The following is a 19,355-nucleotide window of genomic DNA, read 5'->3' on the forward strand; positions in this document are numbered from 1 at the left end:
GATTGCCAAGAAGTAAAAGACTAGATAATTTATTTCTGCCACATCCATCAACCATTCTCTCCTGGGCTTCTTCCCCATTCATAGCCAAGCTGAGATCTCTGCTGTGTTCACTGTCCTAGCCTGACAGACTTTAAAAGATGCAAATGTAATTAAATATATATATAACTAATAACAACCAACATAGATTAAGGCCAACTCACCTGCCACTTGCTTCGAGCCACAATGAATTTGAGCTGCTTGGTATTAATGAAATGAGCTGATTCGAGGGGGAGATTATGCTGCCAGGTGGAATGAGAGGAAAATCACTGGTTAAAAAATCCTGACTTCATTTCCTGAGAAGGTTTTTTTTAGGATTCTCTCCTTCCAGAATTGTTTAATTTAGGAAAGTTACAGTAGACCAAATGCTACAATCCCCTCATGGCTAAATTGTAGACAATCTTTCAATGATAAAAGCAAACCCCGTTCAATGCATTAAATCAAATTCCTGGGGCTTGGGGTAATTTTTAGCTCTTTTCTTTAGCAATTAAGGCATTGGAATATAAATCATAACTTTGCTTTGCTTTGCAAAACCACAGTTTCCTTTCTAGACATGTTATATCTGCTCATGTCAGTAGTAATCTTTAACTTTTATAAAGAAAGATTTCTCGGCATGTAAACACCCATGTGTCTCCTCTTTCTGGAGAGCCACGCCTGAGCTTCTCTGTAGGACAGAACATAGGAGACCAAGAGAAAAAAAAAGCCAGCAAATAATATCAAACAGCTTTAAGAGCTGCCCCTCCAAAGGTCTCTTCCAACCTCAATAGTTTTAATGACTAATAAAGAACAAGGACAAACTTACCATGAACCACTTGTGTGAAAGACAGTCCAAAGCAGTAGGCCTGGCTCTGATAAGAGAAAAGATCGCTGTTTTAGTAGCAAGTTACTTCCAACAGCAACCACAAGGTCTTCCTGAAAGTGCCTGCTTCATGTGGACACATGCACACACTTTTGTGTATGTCCTTAGGCTGATGGTTTAGAGCTGAGAAGCTGAACAGACCAACAGAAACCTTCAACCCAAGGTTTCCTTCCATGAAATGATCCTTCATTTTCAGCCTGAGACTTCCTGCGGATCCTCAGGAGGACCGCACGGCACTCTGCAGGGAGCCTGCCCAAGGGCACTGAGAGCAGCCCTAAGAGTGACTTCTTAGGTGGCCAGAGCAAAAATAGCTTTGGCAGCAGACAGAAAGAATAGAAATGAAATTAAAAAGCAAGCACCTGCAAAAAATGCCTTCAAGATGCCTATTTGTACTTGAAATCACTTAATGAATGTGGGTAATATTATTTAATTCTCACGTAACTCCCTCTATGTCAGTCCTTGCTCTTCCCTGTTGTCTATGTCATTTCAGAAACTTATCTGCCTGGAGGAGTTAGGGAGTAAGGACACCACCATAAACAGCCCTATTTGCAAAACTGTGTTTTGAGTAATGGGGAATAATAAAGAAGAATTACAGCATAACGCACCACACCGCACTCAGCTTTCTACCTTTCAAAACAACCGCAGCTTTGCTGAGACACCAAGGTCTTTGCATGCTGGCTGTAGGAAGCACAAAAGTGCACTCACTTGGGTTGCTGCTGTAGGATCCCTTTCATAAAGTCCTTCGCATCTTCACTCAAGTGAACAAAATCAGGAATGGTCCATGAAATTTCCCCATTCTGGATATTTAGAAGGGTTCCTCTGTCGTTCTCCCCAGCAAATGGAGACTTGCATGTCAGGCTTATTTATTGAACACCGTAAAATGAAAGGAGACAGACTTTAGACTTTTATTTAATGTTCAAATGACAGAAGCACAAATGTCTACATGGGGCTTTAAATTGCCTGAGGGACTCCATGCGTGGGACTTGCAATGCCTCTGAGCAATGCATCCACTAATGGAGCATATTTCACCCCAGCATTACATGGTACTTAATTGTATATCCCTGTTTCACAGATAAGGAATTAAGGGTTTGATTTTGCACAGCTACAGTAGGGTGTTGGCTAAAACAAGCAAGGGGAAGACTGAACCTTATCCACTGTTCTCATTGCTAACTGCAAGGAGAGCAGCTGTCATGTTGTCAAGCAGGGACAATGACCAAAGCCCTGTGCAGTCAGGAAAGAGTGAATAAAGAAGAAAACCACAAAAGAAATTGCCCTCATTTTAGGAGAACTCAATGCTTCACTGAAATCCCTCACTTGAAGGTGGTGGAGGGCTCTGACTGACAAAGGGATGTTGAATGAGCCTTTTCAAGAAGATTTATTTACCTTAAATATGTGATGACTCCAACAGCCCTGAGGAGAGATGGAACACAGGTGTTAGGTGTTCATCACTATTTCTCCATCCTTCTCAAGCACACAGCCCCTCTTCCCGCACAGTAAGATCACTTTCTTCTTCTCACCTTCCCAAGGAAAATAAATCCCCAAAGCTACTTTTTTTAACCTTTTTTCTTTTTTTTTTTCTTACCTGTTTAACATTTTTCAAAATTGTTCACATTTTAAAGCACGGATAGAGGAAAAGACTCAAAATACTTTTTTGGAGTTTGTTTGCCTTTTGTAGAAAGCCCTTTAGGATCATCCTCCCTAGCTGCTGCCTCTAATAAAGATAATCTTGTTGTTCCTTTGCATTAATTAGCTGTCAGAATTCGATTATGGTTGAACAAAATAGACAGAAGGAGCTTTAAAGTGTCCTGATGGGTTTTGGATTCTGTGTTCACTTTCAGTTTCCTGTGTTATCATCACTACTCCATTTACTTATGAACAGTAAATGGAAATTCAGGCTGTCTAGAGCAAAAGCTTTTTAGAAAGATGACAGGTTACCAGATATCGGTTGCTTTTGACACTGGTGACTGAGAAACAATTTCTGGAGCAACAAACTCTGGAGACCCGTATTTGCTGAACTGGGGCTCAAAGGGTGTGATCTTCTGAGCAAATCCAAAGTCACAGAGCTTAAGGTCTTCCCTTTCAGGATAAACCATGAGGATATTCAGGGGCTAGTAAATGAAATAAAAGGGAGAAACTTTTATTGAAAACAGGCAATATTTTCAGTTGTAAGTAAGAATAATTCAAACAGAGTACGCCCCTTCCCTGACCAACAAAAAGCTGTGCTAAGCTAGACCTGCCATTGTATGTTACCTTTATGTCCAAATGAAGGATGTTGTTGTCATGAAGATATTTTATTCCTTCCAAAATTTGTTTGATATACAATTTGACCTAAAAATTAAACCAATTATTAAAAAATTATTAAACATTAATAGTAAATAAGAGGGTCCCTAGTTCCACCCACATTTTTAATACCTGAAAGAGGGAGAGATCAAATTAGAAATACTTTTAAAACTAGAATCAACTTCTTATATTAGTCTTGCAGTTCAATTAAGATGTGAACCAAACATTACGCTGTGGAATTAAGCTGTGCCTCGTGTGATCACACTGCCCTGCTGGAGCCTTCTATATGTGAAAAAGCCCTTACTCTAAAAAAAAAAAACACCCAACCCTACAAACATGCAAAAAAGAGATATAGAAATCAAGTCTGATGCACCTTATCAACTCACTCCAACTCGGCTCTAGCTTGGTGTAAATCAGGCAAATGCATTTAAAACACAAATGCACTTTAAAACTAAGTTGTAAACCTATTTTCTTGACCATTTGTAGACCCAGTCTGACTATGACTAAACAAAGAGTGAATATTACTGCCAGCTTCAGCTTTGGAAATCCTCTACCTTTGACATTTTATACTGTTAGCTGGATCTGATATTTAAAGATTCCTTCCAACCCAAACCATTCTAGGATTCTATGATGTTTTCCTTTGAGTATTTCTAAAAGAAAAATCAATTTTACCAATAAAAGCATAACATCCTAGAGTGGTTTGGGTTGGAAGGGACCTTAAAGATCATCTAGTGCCAACCCCCCTGCCCCGGACAGGGACACCTTCCACCAGCCCAAGTTGCCCAAAGCCCTGTCCAACCTGGATTGAACCCTTCCAGGGAGGGGGCAGCCACAGCTGCTCTGGGCAGCCTGTGCCAGGGCCTCACCAACCCCACAGGGAAGAATTTCTTCCTAATTTCTAATCTAAATCTCCCCTCTTTCATTTTAAAACCATTAGGCCTCATCCAATCCCTATACCCCCTGATCAGGAGTCCCTCCCCATCTTTCCTGTAGGACCCCTTTAAGTGCTGGAAGGTACAGGATGCCTGGCTACTAGATGGGAGACGGGAAACATTTTGAACTTTGAGGACCAAGGACCTCAGAAAAAAATCCTTAGAAACCATAATTTCAGCCCTTGGTTTGGAGGCTGAAAGGGAGTCAATAGAAGTACATTTGTGAGGGGATAAAGTGTTATTAATCAAGCAAAGATACAGACTCTCCAGGTGACAGACAGCAAAGATATGCAGATAACAGAGCAAATATTATCTGTACTAGGCGGAATGCAATGCTGGTGGTCAAAACCACTGACTGTTTCTAGTTATTCCCTGAAGAAACTCAATTTAGTAATGAAAGCTGGTGGGAACACATTTTAAAGGCTGAATCTGTTTTGACAGATTATCACAGGTTTAGAGACATTCCTCGTATTCAAAAAGGAAGGTGCAGCTGGAAGGTACTCTGGTGGTACCCACCAACTCTGGACTTTCAAATGAAAAACAAAGATTACCTCTGCTTCAGTAACGACGCTCTTCTTGAATAAACGGTCAAGGAGCTCTTCACTGGAGCATCTGATAACAACATTAAGGGAAAATACAGCTACAGTTGAATGCATTTTTATGTTGTAACCACCTCTATCCAGCTAACATGAGGTGATTGCAGGCAATGTGATGTACATGTAATACATTAAAGTCCTTGCAGAATTGGGATGCTCTAAACCTCTGCGCCCTACAAGCAGGAGCATGGTATCTCTTGTGCTATAATCTACCAGTTGGCCATGGGCTTTTCTGCTTTGCACTGTGTTTTCTTGGTGCTTACCCAGACTGGATCTCATAGAAACAGAGTCCTTCACTTCCAGACATTTCGGAAAATGAGCTTTGGTGCTTAACACTCATACATACAAGTATCATGATTTTTTCTGAAACAGCAGAAACATAGTACTTCAGTGATGATCTCACAGAGCTGTGCTATCCTGCAGTGCTGAGAAAGGTTTTGTGTGTCATTTTATCTCAGGTAAAACCTAAAAATAGTTAATTGCTTAGTTATTTAATAAATGAGCTCTCTACCTAGTACTTTGTAGCCTCATCAGACAAGCAGCACAGAAAAGGATACAACTCCAGAATCAAAATCAGTGTTTTCCGTGTTTCAAAGTGATCCAGGAGCCTGGTAATTCTGTCGTGGGATAGAGAGGCAAGAATATCCCTCTCCTGATGCGCTTGAGCCTTCGTTTTGCTTCGTAGAGGTATGAATTTGGCAGCACAAGACACCCTGTTCCCTTTGTGTACAACTCGTTTCACAAAGCTGAAGCAGCCTCTGTGTAAAATTCAAAGGACAAGCCCTCCTTAGACTTGATTCAATGCCCCCTGCACAGCAGGTGTAGACTTTTCTGCATCCCAGACTTTTACAGCTCCCTACTGCTCAGGGCATAAATTCTCCAATATGAAAAACTCATTTTCCTGTATGTGAAGTGCTGTTGCCCTCTCCTGGCTATCTCCAAAACTAAGCAACGAGTTCACATCAAGGAAGTAGATGTTGCAGGTGACAGTCTTGTGCTGACAAAGGCTGATGCTCTTGGATCCCTTGGACGGACACAGTGCTTGTGCACGTGTCTCTATGGGCTTGTGATGCTAACGCTGCCAAGAAACCATACCTGGGCACCTGTCCTGCCAGGCCCTGGCTGGTGTTTTTTCTGGTTAGAGCTACCTGGACCTATGGGCTGTATGGACTCTCCCATCCTCTGTCAGAAACCTCAGGAAAGTGCTTTCAACACACCTGCAAAGGGGTGACCTCCCACTTTCACCTTTTCAGACTTTCCCACAGCTAGGCCCACCTCTGCCGCTGGTTACACGTGCTGAGCAGTTCAGATGGGCAATTAGATATTCTCTGGCGGTGATGCTGTAAAGTTGGAAAATTCATTTACCTTCCAATCTCCTGCTTAACCTCATAAAGGGAATGGAGCTTTCTCCTGGTGGCCACTTTCTTTGCTGCTTGGTCTTTCTTAGCTTTGGGAATGAAGGAAAATGAAGGAAAGACTGTTAATATTCAGACAACAACGCCTTGCTAATAGCATGCAAAATTATTACAAGACAATTTAAGGCAGGAAAAATTACAGGGGTCCTATAAACTTCTGCGCAGAATTAAATGGAGCTGTTTGATAACAGAACCTGTCAATATGAACCTTGTCCAACTTAAATGCCTCTATGCAAACGCATGTAGCATGGGGAATAAACAAAATGAGTTAGAGACATGTGCACGCCTGCGTGGCAACATGCAGACATGGTGGGATGGCTTCTATGACTGGAGCATTGGAATGGAAGGATATAGGCTCTTTAGGAAGGACAGGGAGGGGAGATGCGGAGGGGGGCTGTCACCCCTTGTGTCAGTGACCAGCAGGAGTGCATGGAGCTCTGCCCAGGGATGAATGAGGAGCTGACTGAGAGCTTATGGGTCAGGATTAAAGGGAGGGTAGGGACAGGCGATACTATAGTTGGGGTCTGCTACAGGCCACCCAACAAGGAAGAACGATTGGATGAGGCCCTCTATAGAGAGATAGGGGCTGCCTCATGTTCAGAAGCCCTGATCCTCATGGGGGACTTGAACCACCCCAATATCTGTTGGAGGGACAACACAGCAGGGCACAAGCAATCCAGGAGGTTCTTGGACTGCATTGATGGTACTTGGAGAACTTCCTTCTCCAAGTGATAGGGGAGCCAATGAGGAGAGGTGCTGTGCTGGACCTTGTTCTCACCAACAAGGAGGAGCTCATGGGGAGTGTGAAGCTCAAGGGAAGCCTTGGCTGAAATAACATGAAATGGTGGAGTTCAAGATACTTAGGGCAGCGAGGAGGGAGCACAGCAAGCTCACTACCCTGGACTTCAGGAGAGCAGACTTTGGCCTCTTCAGGGATCTGCTTGGTAGAGTAACATGGAATGAAGCCCTGGAGGGAAGAGGCACCCAAGAAAGCTGGTTAATATTCGAGTATCACCTCCTCCAAGCTCAGCAGTGATGCATCCCAACAAAGAGGAAGCCAGGCAAAAATGCCAGGAGGCCTGCATGGATGAGCAAGAAGCTCCTGGACAAGCTCAAAAACAAAAGGAAGCCTACAGAGGGTGGACACGTAGCCTGGGAGGAATACAGAAAAACTGTCCAAGCATCCAGGGATCAGGTTAGGAAAACTAAAGCCCTGATAGAATTAAATCTGGCCAGGGACGTCAGGGGCAACAAGAAAAGCTTCTACAGGTACATCGGTGATAAAAGTAAGATTAGAGAAAATATGGGAAGGAAACAGGAGACCTCATTACCTGGGACATGGAAAAGGTTGAGGTACTCAATGACTTTTTTGCTTCATTCTTCACGGACAAGTGTTCCAGCCACACCACCCAAGATGCAGAAGGCAAAGGCAGGGACTGGGAGAATGAAGAACTGCCCACTGTAGGAGATCAGGTTTGAGACCATCTAAGGAACCTGAAGGTGCACAAGTCCGTGGGACCTGATGAGATGCATCGGTGGGTCCTGAGGGAACTAGCAGATGAAATTACTAAGCCACTATCCATCATATTTAAGAAGCTGTGGCAGTCCACTGAAGTACCCACTGACTGAAAAAGGGGAAACATAAGCCCCATTTTTAAAAAAGGAAAAAAGGAAGCCCCAGTGAACTATAGGCCACTCAGTCTCACCTCTGTGCCTGGCAAGATCGTAGAGCAGATCATCCTGGAAACTATACTAGGACACATGGAAAATAAGAAGGTGATTGGTGACAGCCAACACGGCGTCACCAAAGGCAAATTGTGCCTGACAAATTTGGTGACCTCCTATGATGGGGTTACAGCGCTGGTGGATAAGGGGAGAGTGAGTAACTGACATCATCTACCTGGACTTGTGCAAAGCATTTGACACTGTCCCCCGTGACATCCTTGTCTCTAAACTGGAGAGACATGGATTTGACAGATGGACCACTTGCTGGATGAAGAATTGGCTGGGTGGTTGCACTCAGAGAGCTGCAGTCAATGGCTCAATGTCCAAGTGGAGAGCAGTGACAAATGATGTTCCTCAAGGGTCAGTGTTGGGACCGGCGCTGTTTAACATCTCTGTTGGTGACACAGACAGTGGGATTGAGGCACCCTCAGCGAGTTTGATGAGGACACCAAGCTGTGTGGTGCAGCCAACATGCTGAAGCAAAGAGATGCCATCCAGAGAGACCTGGACAGTCTGGAGATGTGGGCCTCTGCAAATCTCATGAAGTTCAACAAGGCCAAGTGCAACGTCCTGCACATGGATTGGGGCAATCTCCAGAACAAATACAGGCTGGGTGAGGAGTGGATTGAGAGCAGCCCTGCAAAGAAGGACTTGGGGGTAGGATGGAAAACTGACTATGAGCCAGCAATGTGTGGTTGCAGCCCAGAAAGCCAACTGTGTCCTGGGCTGCATCAAGAGAAGTGTGGGCAGCAGGTTGAGGGAGGGGATTCTCCCCCTCTGCTCTGCTCTTGTGAGACCCCCTGCAGGGCTGGGTCCAGTTCTGGGGGCATCAACAGCAGAAGGACACGGACCTGCTCAAGCGGGGACAGAGAAGGCCACAAAGATGCTCGGGGGACTAGAGCACCTCCCCTGTGAGGATAGGCTGAGAGAGTTGGGGGGTTCAGCTGGAGAAGAGAAGGCTCCAGGGAGACCTTAGAGCAGCCTCCCAGGGCTGAAAGGGGCTGCAGGAAAGGGGGGAGGGATTCTTGATCGGGGGGTGTAGGGATAGGATGAGAGGTAACGGCTTTAAACTGGAAGAAGGGAGATTTAGATTAGATAATAGGAAGAAAATTTTCACTGTGAGGGTGGTGGGACACTGGCACAGGTTGCCCAGAGCAGCTGTGGCTGCCCTCTCCCTGGAAGGGTTCAAAGGCCAGGTTGGACGGGGCTTTGGGCAACCTGGGCTGGTGGAAGGTGTCCCTGCCCAGGGCAGTGGAGTGGAACTAGATGATCTTTAAGGTCATTTTCAACTCAAACCATTATATGATTCTATGATCTTCACCTGAGATAAATCAGAAGAGTCAGGCTAAAGAGCAGAACACTACCAGAGACATGTCCCCACTTACTTCTGTGGCCCATTGTATCAGTTCATCATGTAGTCTAAAGCAGAGAAAAAACATATCTCATTTATATATATGTGTAGGTCATTAGATCATTTGCTCTTATACTGGCTCATGCCATGCTGGTAACACAGAAACGCTATGCAGGAATACAGAGCAGACACCATATGGGTACCAGGAGATGACTGCAACAGAATACCTACTGCAGTGGCTATGGTAGCAACTCCTGCAGCTGAAAGAATGACATTACCTTCATGTATGATAAGCTCTGCTTTGCACAGAACCTCCCCTCCTGCATTTTTGGCAACACAGGTATAAACACCACCATCTTCCAAAACAGCACTGTCCACAACTAAGAAATATGTTGTTCCTTCCTTCCCTTGATGGACCCTCTTGCTCTCTGTCAGTAATGAAGTGCCCTGAAAGAACGAAGTGACATTTTGGCAGCAGAAAAAGTAAGATGGAAACAGATGTTTCTTCCCTTCAAGAAATGAGACAAAGCAGCAGAGCTGCAACACAAACCATTCAGGCTAGCACATCTCACTAACAAAATGCTGGCTGAAGAAGTCCCCCATGTCTAACTGTTTCTCTGCTTCCACATTACCCAGTAACATTTTTGTTTCAGAACCCATTCATAGGAATACAGGCTTCAGAGGGATCCCCAGGGCTATGTGGTTTATTCTTCAGCTTTCCCAGCACACCACGCCTGAGCAGTCAGCCCTGGGAGCAGTCGGATCAGCTACTTTGCTCCTGCCTAGTCTCCAGCTTGTGCTGGCACTTGTGATGCTTAATATATTCATAAATGCTATGAAAAAAGGACCAGGAGGGAGTGTGTGTGACAGAGAGCAGATTATGAAGATTTGCAAAAGGACCTTTTGAGACCTTCTATCTGGACAGTAAAATACCAGATAAATGTATAAAATACAATAAATGTAAAGTGATGCAACTGTATTCCCCCACATGAAAAGTCTCTGAACTGTTCCTTATTACACTGGAGCAAAACTTCGAGTTACAGTAATTCACTCCATGGCAGCACCAGCTCGGAGCTTGGCGACAGTCAGAGTACGAGATGTTAGAAATTATTAGGCAAGAAATGAAGAATAAGACAGAAAGCATCGTCTTATAAATCCTGTTTGCCCAGGGTGTGGTACTGTTGCAGCAATGTTCTTTTTGTAACAGCTTCCAGATGAGGATTGACACAGCAAATTGGGGCTCTTCGGCCTGGAAGGGAAGCTCTAGCAGTACAACATAATAGATCTGTACAGAATTATGAATAGCCTAGTGAGTGGACAGAGATTAACTTTTCCTGATAAAAGATGTAAGAGCCAACACATGAAAGCTTGTGATAAATAAGCACAGAACAGCCAAAAAGAGGTGGCACTTGAGGCAGTGTACTGTCTGTGGGTTAAACCCCTTGACAAAGGACACAGTATGTGTGAGATGTTGCGTGGGTGCAAGAGGCTAGATAAGCATGTGGAGAGCTTTACTGTGGGTTAGTAAATAGATAAAAAGTCAGCTAGCTTGTGATAACTGAGCTGGAAGTGTCAGAGCCTGAAGGAGTATTAACAGGGTGTATCATATATACTTGCCTTGTTCTTACTCTTTTCAGTGTGTTCAGATGTGCGCATGTACGTGTGTGTGAGTGCATGGGAGGGAGTTCTTTGCATTTTACTTATTTTTTAAAAGTTATTTTATTTGTCTGAGCAGCTCGTCCTTGCATTTCCCACGCAGGAAAAAATTTAATAAAACTTGTGTGTGCAAACCACTTAGTTGGACAGAAGAGTTACAGATAATCATTATAGAACAACACTGACTTATTTCAGGAACACGACAATGCTCTGAGGAATAATGAATTATTTCTCCTTCCTTTCTATAGGATATTCATTGTCCTTAGTCATGCTCATTTTATCATTAGCTGTAGAAAAGATACAGAGTCTGAAAGTCACATTGACAATTGGAATAAACCACTCTTAATCCCATCCCTGACCCCCAAAACTACAGCACGCATCTTTGTAGCTCTCAGGCAGGAACCAATCTCCCTTCCTGCCCATCTTGGTTCCCCAAACCATCCTGGCTCCCCTCTCTGCAAAAGGAACCACAGTGACATTGGAGACAACACAGGGTGAGATGCATCATGGATGGTTCCAGCGAGAACTGCAGCTGGTTCTACAAAGCCTATAGATACGACCCAGAATTGGTGTAAGAGGTGTGGGATGAAAGAGCAAAAGAAATTCCCCACAGAAGTACTACACTAAAGTCCTTTCTAAGTCCTTTTTAAGGGAAGTCTGCACTTACCTTAAACCACAAAACGGTAGGCTGAGGGGTTCCTTCAATGACTGCCTGAAATTTGGCACGCTCCCCAGAATTCACCTGCACATCCTCTATTGTCACTTGCATATAAGGAGGACCTGGTGAGACACAAAGGTTTGCTGCATGCACAATACCATAATTTGATTCATAGTGTGCCGGTGGAGGTTGAGTTACTAAAATGGATTTTATAGGACTGGTCATTTAGAATGTAACTTTAGCTTAATGTCAGATCAAGAGATATCACAGCAGTACATTTAGGCTTCTTTATACTGGCATTCCTTTTAGGCTTCTCATCTTCATGCTTATATTTTACTTTTTGTTTAATAAACAGTTACTGCTCAAGAAATTGAAGTATTTTTAAAAAGTCATCAGGAGTTATTACCAAAAGAGAAGCCAGTGACAATCATGGTATCTGGGAAAGGGAAACAAGGTTTCTACTTACTTGTTGGGGTCTTCTCCTCAGTCTTATACACACAGGTTCTTTCTGTGGTCTCAATATAAACTTCACGGTGTACATCCCAGGCCACATCTTCTTTTCTATACCAGTCTCCTGCCCCTGCAGCTGGTGATGTTCTTTGATAAAATCCAAGAGAAAAAATCATGATGTAAGCCACATAAAACTATAGAGATTACACCCTTTCATTGACCAGACAAATAATTATTTACTTAAAATTAATACAAGAATTTTGTTGGGGGGGGAATGAATTTCTCTCCAGCCTTTTCTATCCTTCTTGCACAATGCATGTGTGAACAGGATTCTAAAGAATAACAACAGAATCACAGAACCATCAAAGTAGGAAAAGACCTTGTAGATCATCCAACCCAACCATGAACCTCACCCTGACCGTTCCCAACTCCCCCAGATCCCTCAGCGCTGGGTCAGCCCGACTCTTCAACCCCTCCAGGGATGGGGACTCCCCCCTGCCCTGGGCAGCCCATTCCAACGCCCAACAGCCCCTTCTGCAAAGAAATCCTTCCTCAGAGCCAGCCTGACCCTGCCCTGGGCAGCTTGAGGCCATTCCCTCTGGGCCTGGCGCTGGGTCCTTGGCTCAAGAGACTCATCCCCCCTCTCTGCACCCTCCTGGCAGGGAGTCGCAGAGGGCCAGGAGGTCTCCCCTCAGCCTCCTCTTCTCCAGACTGAACCCCCCCAGTTCCCTCAGCCGCTCCCCATCAGACCTGTGCTCCAGACCCTGCTCCAGCTCCGTTGCCCTTCTCTGGACACGCTCGAGTCATTCAATGGCCTTTTTGGGGTGAGGGGCCCAAAACTGAACCCACTCATCGAGGGGCGAGTGCCGAGCACAGGGCTCAGATCCCTTCCCTGTCCCTGCTGGCCACGCTGGTGCTGACACAAGCCAGGATGCCATTGGCCTCCTTGGCCCCCTGGGCACACTGCTGGCTCATTATCAATCCCCCCCAGGTCCCTCTCTGACTGGCAGCTCTCCAGCCACTCCTCCCCAAGCCTGTAGCACTGCTGGGGGTTGTTGTGGCCCAAGGGCAGCCCCCGGCATTTGCCCTTATTGAAACTCCCCCAGTTGGGCTCAGCCCATGGCTCCAGCCTGCCCAGGTCTCTCTGCAGAGCCTCCCTACCCTCGAGCTGATCAACACTCCCACCCAGCTGGGTGTCATCTGCAAACTGACTGAGGGGGCACTCGATCCCCTCGTCTAGATCATCAGTGAAGATGTTAAACAGGAGTGGCCCCAACACCGAGCCCTGGGGGACACCACTCGTGGCCGGCCACCAGCTGGATTTAACTCCGTTCACCACAACTCTCTGGGCCCGGCCATCCAGACAGTTTTGTACCCAGCAAAGTGTGTGATTGTCCAAACCTTGAGCAGCCAGTTTCACCAGGAGAATGCTGTGGGAAATGGTGTCAAAGGCCTTGGTAAAGTCAAGGTAAACTACATCCACAGCCTTTCCCTCATCCAATAAGCAGGTCACTTTGTCATAGAAGGAGATCAGGTTTGTCAGGCAGGACCTGCCTTTCATAAGCCCATGCTGACTGGGCCTGAGCATCTGGTTGTCCTGCATGTGTTGTGTGATGGTACTCAGGATGAGCTGCTCCATCAGCTTCCCGGGCACCAAACAAGAATCAGTTCAAGTCACCACCTGCTTCCTCTACCACAGAGGACTTGTTTTTCTTGCCACAAAGTCTGGCACATTTGAAAATCTGTGTATTGAGATGATATTTACCTGGTAATAGGAACACTGCGCTCCTGAGTGCTTTCATCTCCAGCAGCTGTTTCTTCACAAGAAGGACCAGGGCTGGGCTCTGACATACTCGGTTCTTCAGCTGGAATCTGCCTTTGTGCTTTCTCTGGCAGCAGAAATAGGGCAAGTTAGACTCATCACCTATGATGGCAACCTGAAACCCAGAGCAAACCTTTGGAGTCATCTCTAGTCTGCCTTGTGTCAGAACTGAGTCTGTTTGACCTTAGCTGAGTGCAGTCACTGAAGCTAAGAGAGGAATTTGGCCCTTTTGAGAAGACCACATGAAGCAAAGGACTTGAATAACATCAGAGAGACTGACTGGTGGCACACTGCTGACTGCGCAGAACTAAACTTTTCTGTAAAGAAACACACAGAGACAAATATAGGACAGGCAGTCAGTAGGGACAAGAAGAAATAGAATGACTGGAATGAGTCCAATACATCCTTTATAGGAGATACTTTAACTGTGTTTGAGTTCTAGCTCATGGCTACGATGAAATCAGAGAATCATTTAGGTTGGAAAAGACCCTTAAGAACATTGAGTCCAACCATTAACCTAACACTACAAAGTCTACCACTGAACCATGTTCCTAAGTGCCATGTCTACATGTCTTTAAATACCTCCAGGGATGCCCCAAGTTACCTTCTTACACATGAATGCTTCAGTTACTTTTCATTATAAGAACAGTTCTTGACTCACTGGTGCTATCATGGATAGCATCAGTGAAGTAAGTTTACATCAATGTAAAACTGGTGGTCAAGGCAGGCCTGCCTGGAGGTACAACTAACATGGAGATAATATGGAGGTAAGCTAATATGGAAGAGCTGGTGATGTTATAGCATCAGCATTAATGCACCTCCCTGGGTTCTTTGAAAATGTCCTCATACAACTCTAAGTTACACCAGAACAAGGTTTGGCATCTGGGGCTTACAGGAACAAGGAAACAGAAAGATGGTGTAGCTTGATGGCAGTTCAGGTATTGTTCTTCTTTTATTATTAATTATTTTTTCAGATATATCTTCAAAAACTTGTTTGATCTTCCATTCCAAAAGTACTTGATTGTCTTTTGATATTGACTATTAGAGTTACTCCATAGGAGTATCATCATTTCCTTTTTCATCTGAGGAAAGGTTAAATCAAGGAGTCTTCTCCCCAGTAGGAAGGGGTTTTGGGGGGAACAATCTAGGGATGTTTGGTGCTGGCTGGTTTTGAAAAACAGCAGCGGTTTCTAAAAGTCACACAAAACAGCCTATTGGGATGGAAAACAAAGTTAGTCAAGGCATTACTGGCAGGGTCAGAGATCCCAGGTTGGTGGGATTGTGCTTTCCTATTGCCAGTATTATTGCAATATTTGCCGCCTTCTTATTCAAAGCATGTAATCATAGGGACAGTTATCAAGTCTTCATCTTATTAAAAAAACTTCCTCTATTAATAACACATCTAGTTTTCTCAGATGAAAGGACTGTAAAACCATCTCATTCACTACTCCATTATCTCTGTAGTTATGACTAAGGAAATAATCTGCTAGTTGACATTTTACTTATGATTTTTGAGTTATCCTGCTTCAACCAGAGGATAATTTTCACAAATGATACCCTACTAGAAAGTCAAAAAGGCTTTAAAGCCCTGTCCTTTATTTAATGCAGTTATTTTGGGTCTGATTCCATGAAATGGTTCTATCCTCATGAAATTTTATACAAGAGTATTTTTAAAACAGCATCTGGAGTTTGAGGGCTGAAGGCTACTTGACATTGTCCTTTTAATTGACACTGGTGGAGGACAGTTACTCTGATCTGACACAGAGACAACTTAGACATGTTGTTGTTGGTTTTGTTTTGTTTTGTTTTGTTTTGTTTTGTTTTTTGTTTTTGTTTTTTTTTTAAAAAAAAAAAAAAAAAAAAAAAACAAAACAAAACAAAACAAAACAAAACCAACAACAATGCAGAGCCAAAAGAGTTGTTCTCCTGGCAAGACACAGTCACACATATCACTGGTTTTAATCACATGGAAACTACTAAGGAGTCTATCAAGGCTTCAGAACCAGTGAAATGCTGGTTAGCCTGATGCACTCAACATCCTAGAAAGTCTCTGACAGTTGATACAGGGGTGTTAAACATATTTTGAGCTTTTTATGTCAAACAATACAAGAAAAGCAACCTCCCTTACCCACCCCATCAAATCAGAAACCAAATTACTTTTATAAATGTAAAGGAGGGATCCCACTCCCTCTTCTCCCCCCCAAAATTAGAAGCAAGTCCAGGGTCAAAAGCCCAAAGGTGGAAAAATATCCCCCATCCCTCTGTTTTGGGCAAGCGATGAACCGAACTCTACCTCCGACACAGTTTTCAAACATCTATTTCCAGAAAGATCTGCCTCAAACTTATCTCCACCTTAACCCCAACCCACAGCCTCACGCTTTGAGTCTGAATGTCCTCTCTTAATCTTCAACTGCTCAAAACACAATGAAACAGAACAATGAGGGGAAAAAATATCATTGCTGGCACGTTCAATATTTTTGTCTCTTTTGACACCTATAGGACATTATCTAGATTCATGCCAAACCTACCATGCCCTCCAGTAGCCTGGGTTTGGGTACTGGCTTCATGAACTAACACAGAGGGCCCGGCTGCTGTTTCTGAGTAGTCTGAAGGAACAGACCCAGCAAGGCCAAGGCCACCAGCTCCTTCTTGCTTGTCCAGAGGAAGAGTCACCAGCAGTGATGCTGAGTCCATGAGTTTCTTTAGAGCTGTCTTGATCTCTTTATCTGCACGCTGAAGCGAGGCCTGTACAGAAGTCTCCATCTCTGACTGGGGAGGAGTCACTCCTACAGACAAGAAGAACAGCTTTTCTCTCTTCAGGGTAAAAAAAAAATAAATAGCGGCATCATCCAACCCATGGAAATATTTGCAATCGTATCATTTTCCCCTCCTAGAGAGAGCAGAGAGCTGATACATAAATACTTATTCCAGCAAGAAAGAATGTAGCTAAGACTTGGAATAAGAAGGTTAACCAACATGCTTCAGAAAGATGTATCTCACCAAGTTGAGGACACTGTGCCACACTACACACACACACACCGAACCTCTCCCCAGACAACAGAACAAAGAATCCGTCTCCCAACTCAACTCTGCGTTGATTGGTTTGACAAAAATACCTTTATTAAGATCAATGACATGAACCCAGCAGTGACACATTGCACTGATACAGACCCTACATGCAAGGAGGATGTTAATTCTCACAGAGAGAAGGAGGAGTGAGCAGGTAGTAGCCTCATCAGTGACTCCGGAGAAGGGCAGGGAGAAGAAGGGAGGGCTGTTCTGCTTCATGAGCTTGTAAGTCTGAGAGGATGGCAGAAAAGCTACTCTTTGCTCTAGAGTAATGTATTTGTCCTACTTTAAAATATCTGAATATTTTTACCGGGTTTTGCATTAGAAAGTACTTGAGATTTTTAAATTTATAGTGGGCTATGCCTTTGCAAGATACTCTAGAAGCGAAGTCACCTGGTCTGAACAGTAATGCACAGCAGCTGTGTATAGGGCAGACAGAGGAAGATATAACTCCTGCCTCAAGAAACTCACGGCTTTGAAGGCAGAGAGAAGACATAAGCTTTCCACACAGAAGAATGGATTTTCAAGCATACATCTTTGCAGAATGGCCACCCAGGAGACAACTACTATGATCTCATCCTCAGTCAGCACTGGTAGAAAGAAGCAGCTAGGCTAGGATGGGATCATGGGACCTCAGGAGCTCATCTCATCCAATCTCCTGCCCAATATCTCTTCCACAAATCTTGTGCCTTAGAAGGCACAAAAAAGGGACAGATGGTATCTAGGAAAACCCTCAAGTAACCATATAAGAGACAAAATGCATTTCAGACTAAGAAAATTCATCATGCTCATGATGTGATTGCTTGCCAACCAAAAGTGCAAATTCAAACCATCATGTGGTTCAAGAAAAAAATAAGAGCACTTATGCATAAACAGCCTTGAATCGTTTAATGTCATTGACACAGAAGTGTGTCCTGTAGCTGTTTTGATCTTTCTCCTTTCCCATCCTTAAGAAAGTTCCCATGATAGACCTTAGCAGGTGAAGCTGAAGGCTACATTTGGATCAGACCCTTTTGAAGACATCTCACTTGATTTTTATTTTCAATGTCCTGCCCGTGACCATAGTGGTTATGAAATATTTCAGTTCTGGGTTTGTTGATGGAAAAAGCAAGTTTTGCTCACACAATGTCCCAGACTGCCCATCAGTGTTCATCAGCACTGGGCTGGGTGGGAGTTCTTTAAATGTTTTCCTAGATAAATATTTTGATTCTCTGGAGTTCCTGTTGTGACTGCTGCCAACTGGTGCTGTCCTACATGCTGGCCAGCTTCCAACAAGTGAACTGGTTAGAAAGGCATGAAACACTCTTAGTATGTCTCAATGAGAAAATATATTCACAGGTATATGCATAGAGGTTATATATAATCCCAGGTCTCCTCCACACTGCTAATACAACCACTTTCCTCCCTCTTTAGGGATGTTACATGCTATGATTCAAGCTGCTGACTCGAGGAACTTTAACATTAACTGAGGTATGTCTAACTAATGCTGCAGTGATGACACACCTGAGATGGACAGCTTGTTTCCCAATGCTAAAATCTCAACCATGAACCTTTCCGCCCTTCTCTCCTTCAGCCCATAACCAGGAACACAGGAGTGACACATACTTTGAAGTTTCAATTCAGTCTCAAAGAAGGACCCAAGAGGATGAGCATAGTTCAAAACGGACTCATAGACGTGAGTCCTCCCTAAAAACAGGTTCTTTCACTTCAGCACTTGCAAACCTGTCCATAAAAAAAGGCGCCAGAGCCCAACTGCATTAATGTTGTTGGGCTGCAACCCAGATCCTGCTGAAGTCAATAGAAGTGGATCAGCTGATGCACTATCAAGTGCTGTGGAACAGAGAAGAACACAGAAGACCAGCAAGTTCAGTGACAGCCGATGCAAGACATTTATTGATATAAACTCAGCATCTAACAGCATATCTTGTATTTTTTTGTGTCTGTTTTTTTTTCTTTTGTACCTCAAGCAAACTGAAGTTTCCACTTTATTAATACCCATTTACCTGCAGGAATTTTAGTAAAACATTATTTGTATTAAAATTTTTAATACAGCTGCATGTTTTCATCTACAAGAAATAAACCCCCACACGTCTCATTAGTTATCTACATAGTTTAATCACTTCCAAGCATAATTTTTTAACCTCTAGGAAAATATTTTGAAACTATATGTAATGAACTTCTCATAAACCTTTCACATTTCGAACAGAGTCCTGCATAGGATTTAAAAAAAAAAAAATCATTTCAATTCTTTTTTGCTTAAATTTCAAAAGAAAATGTAAACAGATGTTAATTGCTTTGAGCTAATGAATCAAAGTATAGTTACTTCTTCTACAACCATCCGAACTGCAACCTTTTAGTTTCTTTAGAAAAACCTGAGCATCAACCAGAACAGGAGGAAAACTCCACCTGCCTTTGCACATCTTTATTATCTTTTGGATAAATAGTATATTTTTGAAGAATGTCATAGGGCAAATTCTTTTCTCAGAAGTATCTTTGTAAATCTGAA

General features: G+C 43.6%; 1 protein-coding gene across 1 annotated transcript in view; it reads right to left on the bottom strand.

Annotated features, from left to right (window-relative positions):
- The window catches only part of OBSCN (obscurin, cytoskeletal calmodulin and titin-interacting RhoGEF), a 184,822-nt gene that overhangs the window by 15,922 nt on the left and 149,545 nt on the right, over window positions 1-19,355 (bottom strand). Inside the window, exons 92-105 of the mRNA XM_026842630.1 lie at window positions 16,309-16,566; window positions 13,724-13,847; window positions 11,975-12,105; window positions 11,518-11,630; window positions 9,473-9,641; window positions 6,069-6,150; window positions 5,261-5,461; window positions 4,659-4,719; window positions 3,146-3,223; window positions 2,831-3,003; window positions 2,279-2,305; window positions 1,601-1,753; window positions 839-884; window positions 201-278 (exon numbers count right to left, since the gene is read on the bottom strand). Of these exons, the coding sequence (XP_026698431.1) occupies window positions 201-278; window positions 839-884; window positions 1,601-1,753; window positions 2,279-2,305; window positions 2,831-3,003; window positions 3,146-3,223; window positions 4,659-4,719; window positions 5,261-5,461; window positions 6,069-6,150; window positions 9,473-9,641; window positions 11,518-11,630; window positions 11,975-12,105; window positions 13,724-13,847; window positions 16,309-16,566 (1,694 nt within the window). The remainder of the gene's footprint in view (window positions 1-200; window positions 279-838; window positions 885-1,600; window positions 1,754-2,278; window positions 2,306-2,830; window positions 3,004-3,145; window positions 3,224-4,658; window positions 4,720-5,260; window positions 5,462-6,068; window positions 6,151-9,472; window positions 9,642-11,517; window positions 11,631-11,974; window positions 12,106-13,723; window positions 13,848-16,308; window positions 16,567-19,355) is intronic.

Source organism: Athene cunicularia, assembly GCF_003259725.1.
Source record: "Athene cunicularia isolate RWA chromosome 2 unlocalized genomic scaffold, athCun1 chr2_part1, whole genome shotgun sequence".
Classification (NCBI taxonomy): Eukaryota; Metazoa; Chordata; class Aves; order Strigiformes; family Strigidae; genus Athene; species Athene cunicularia.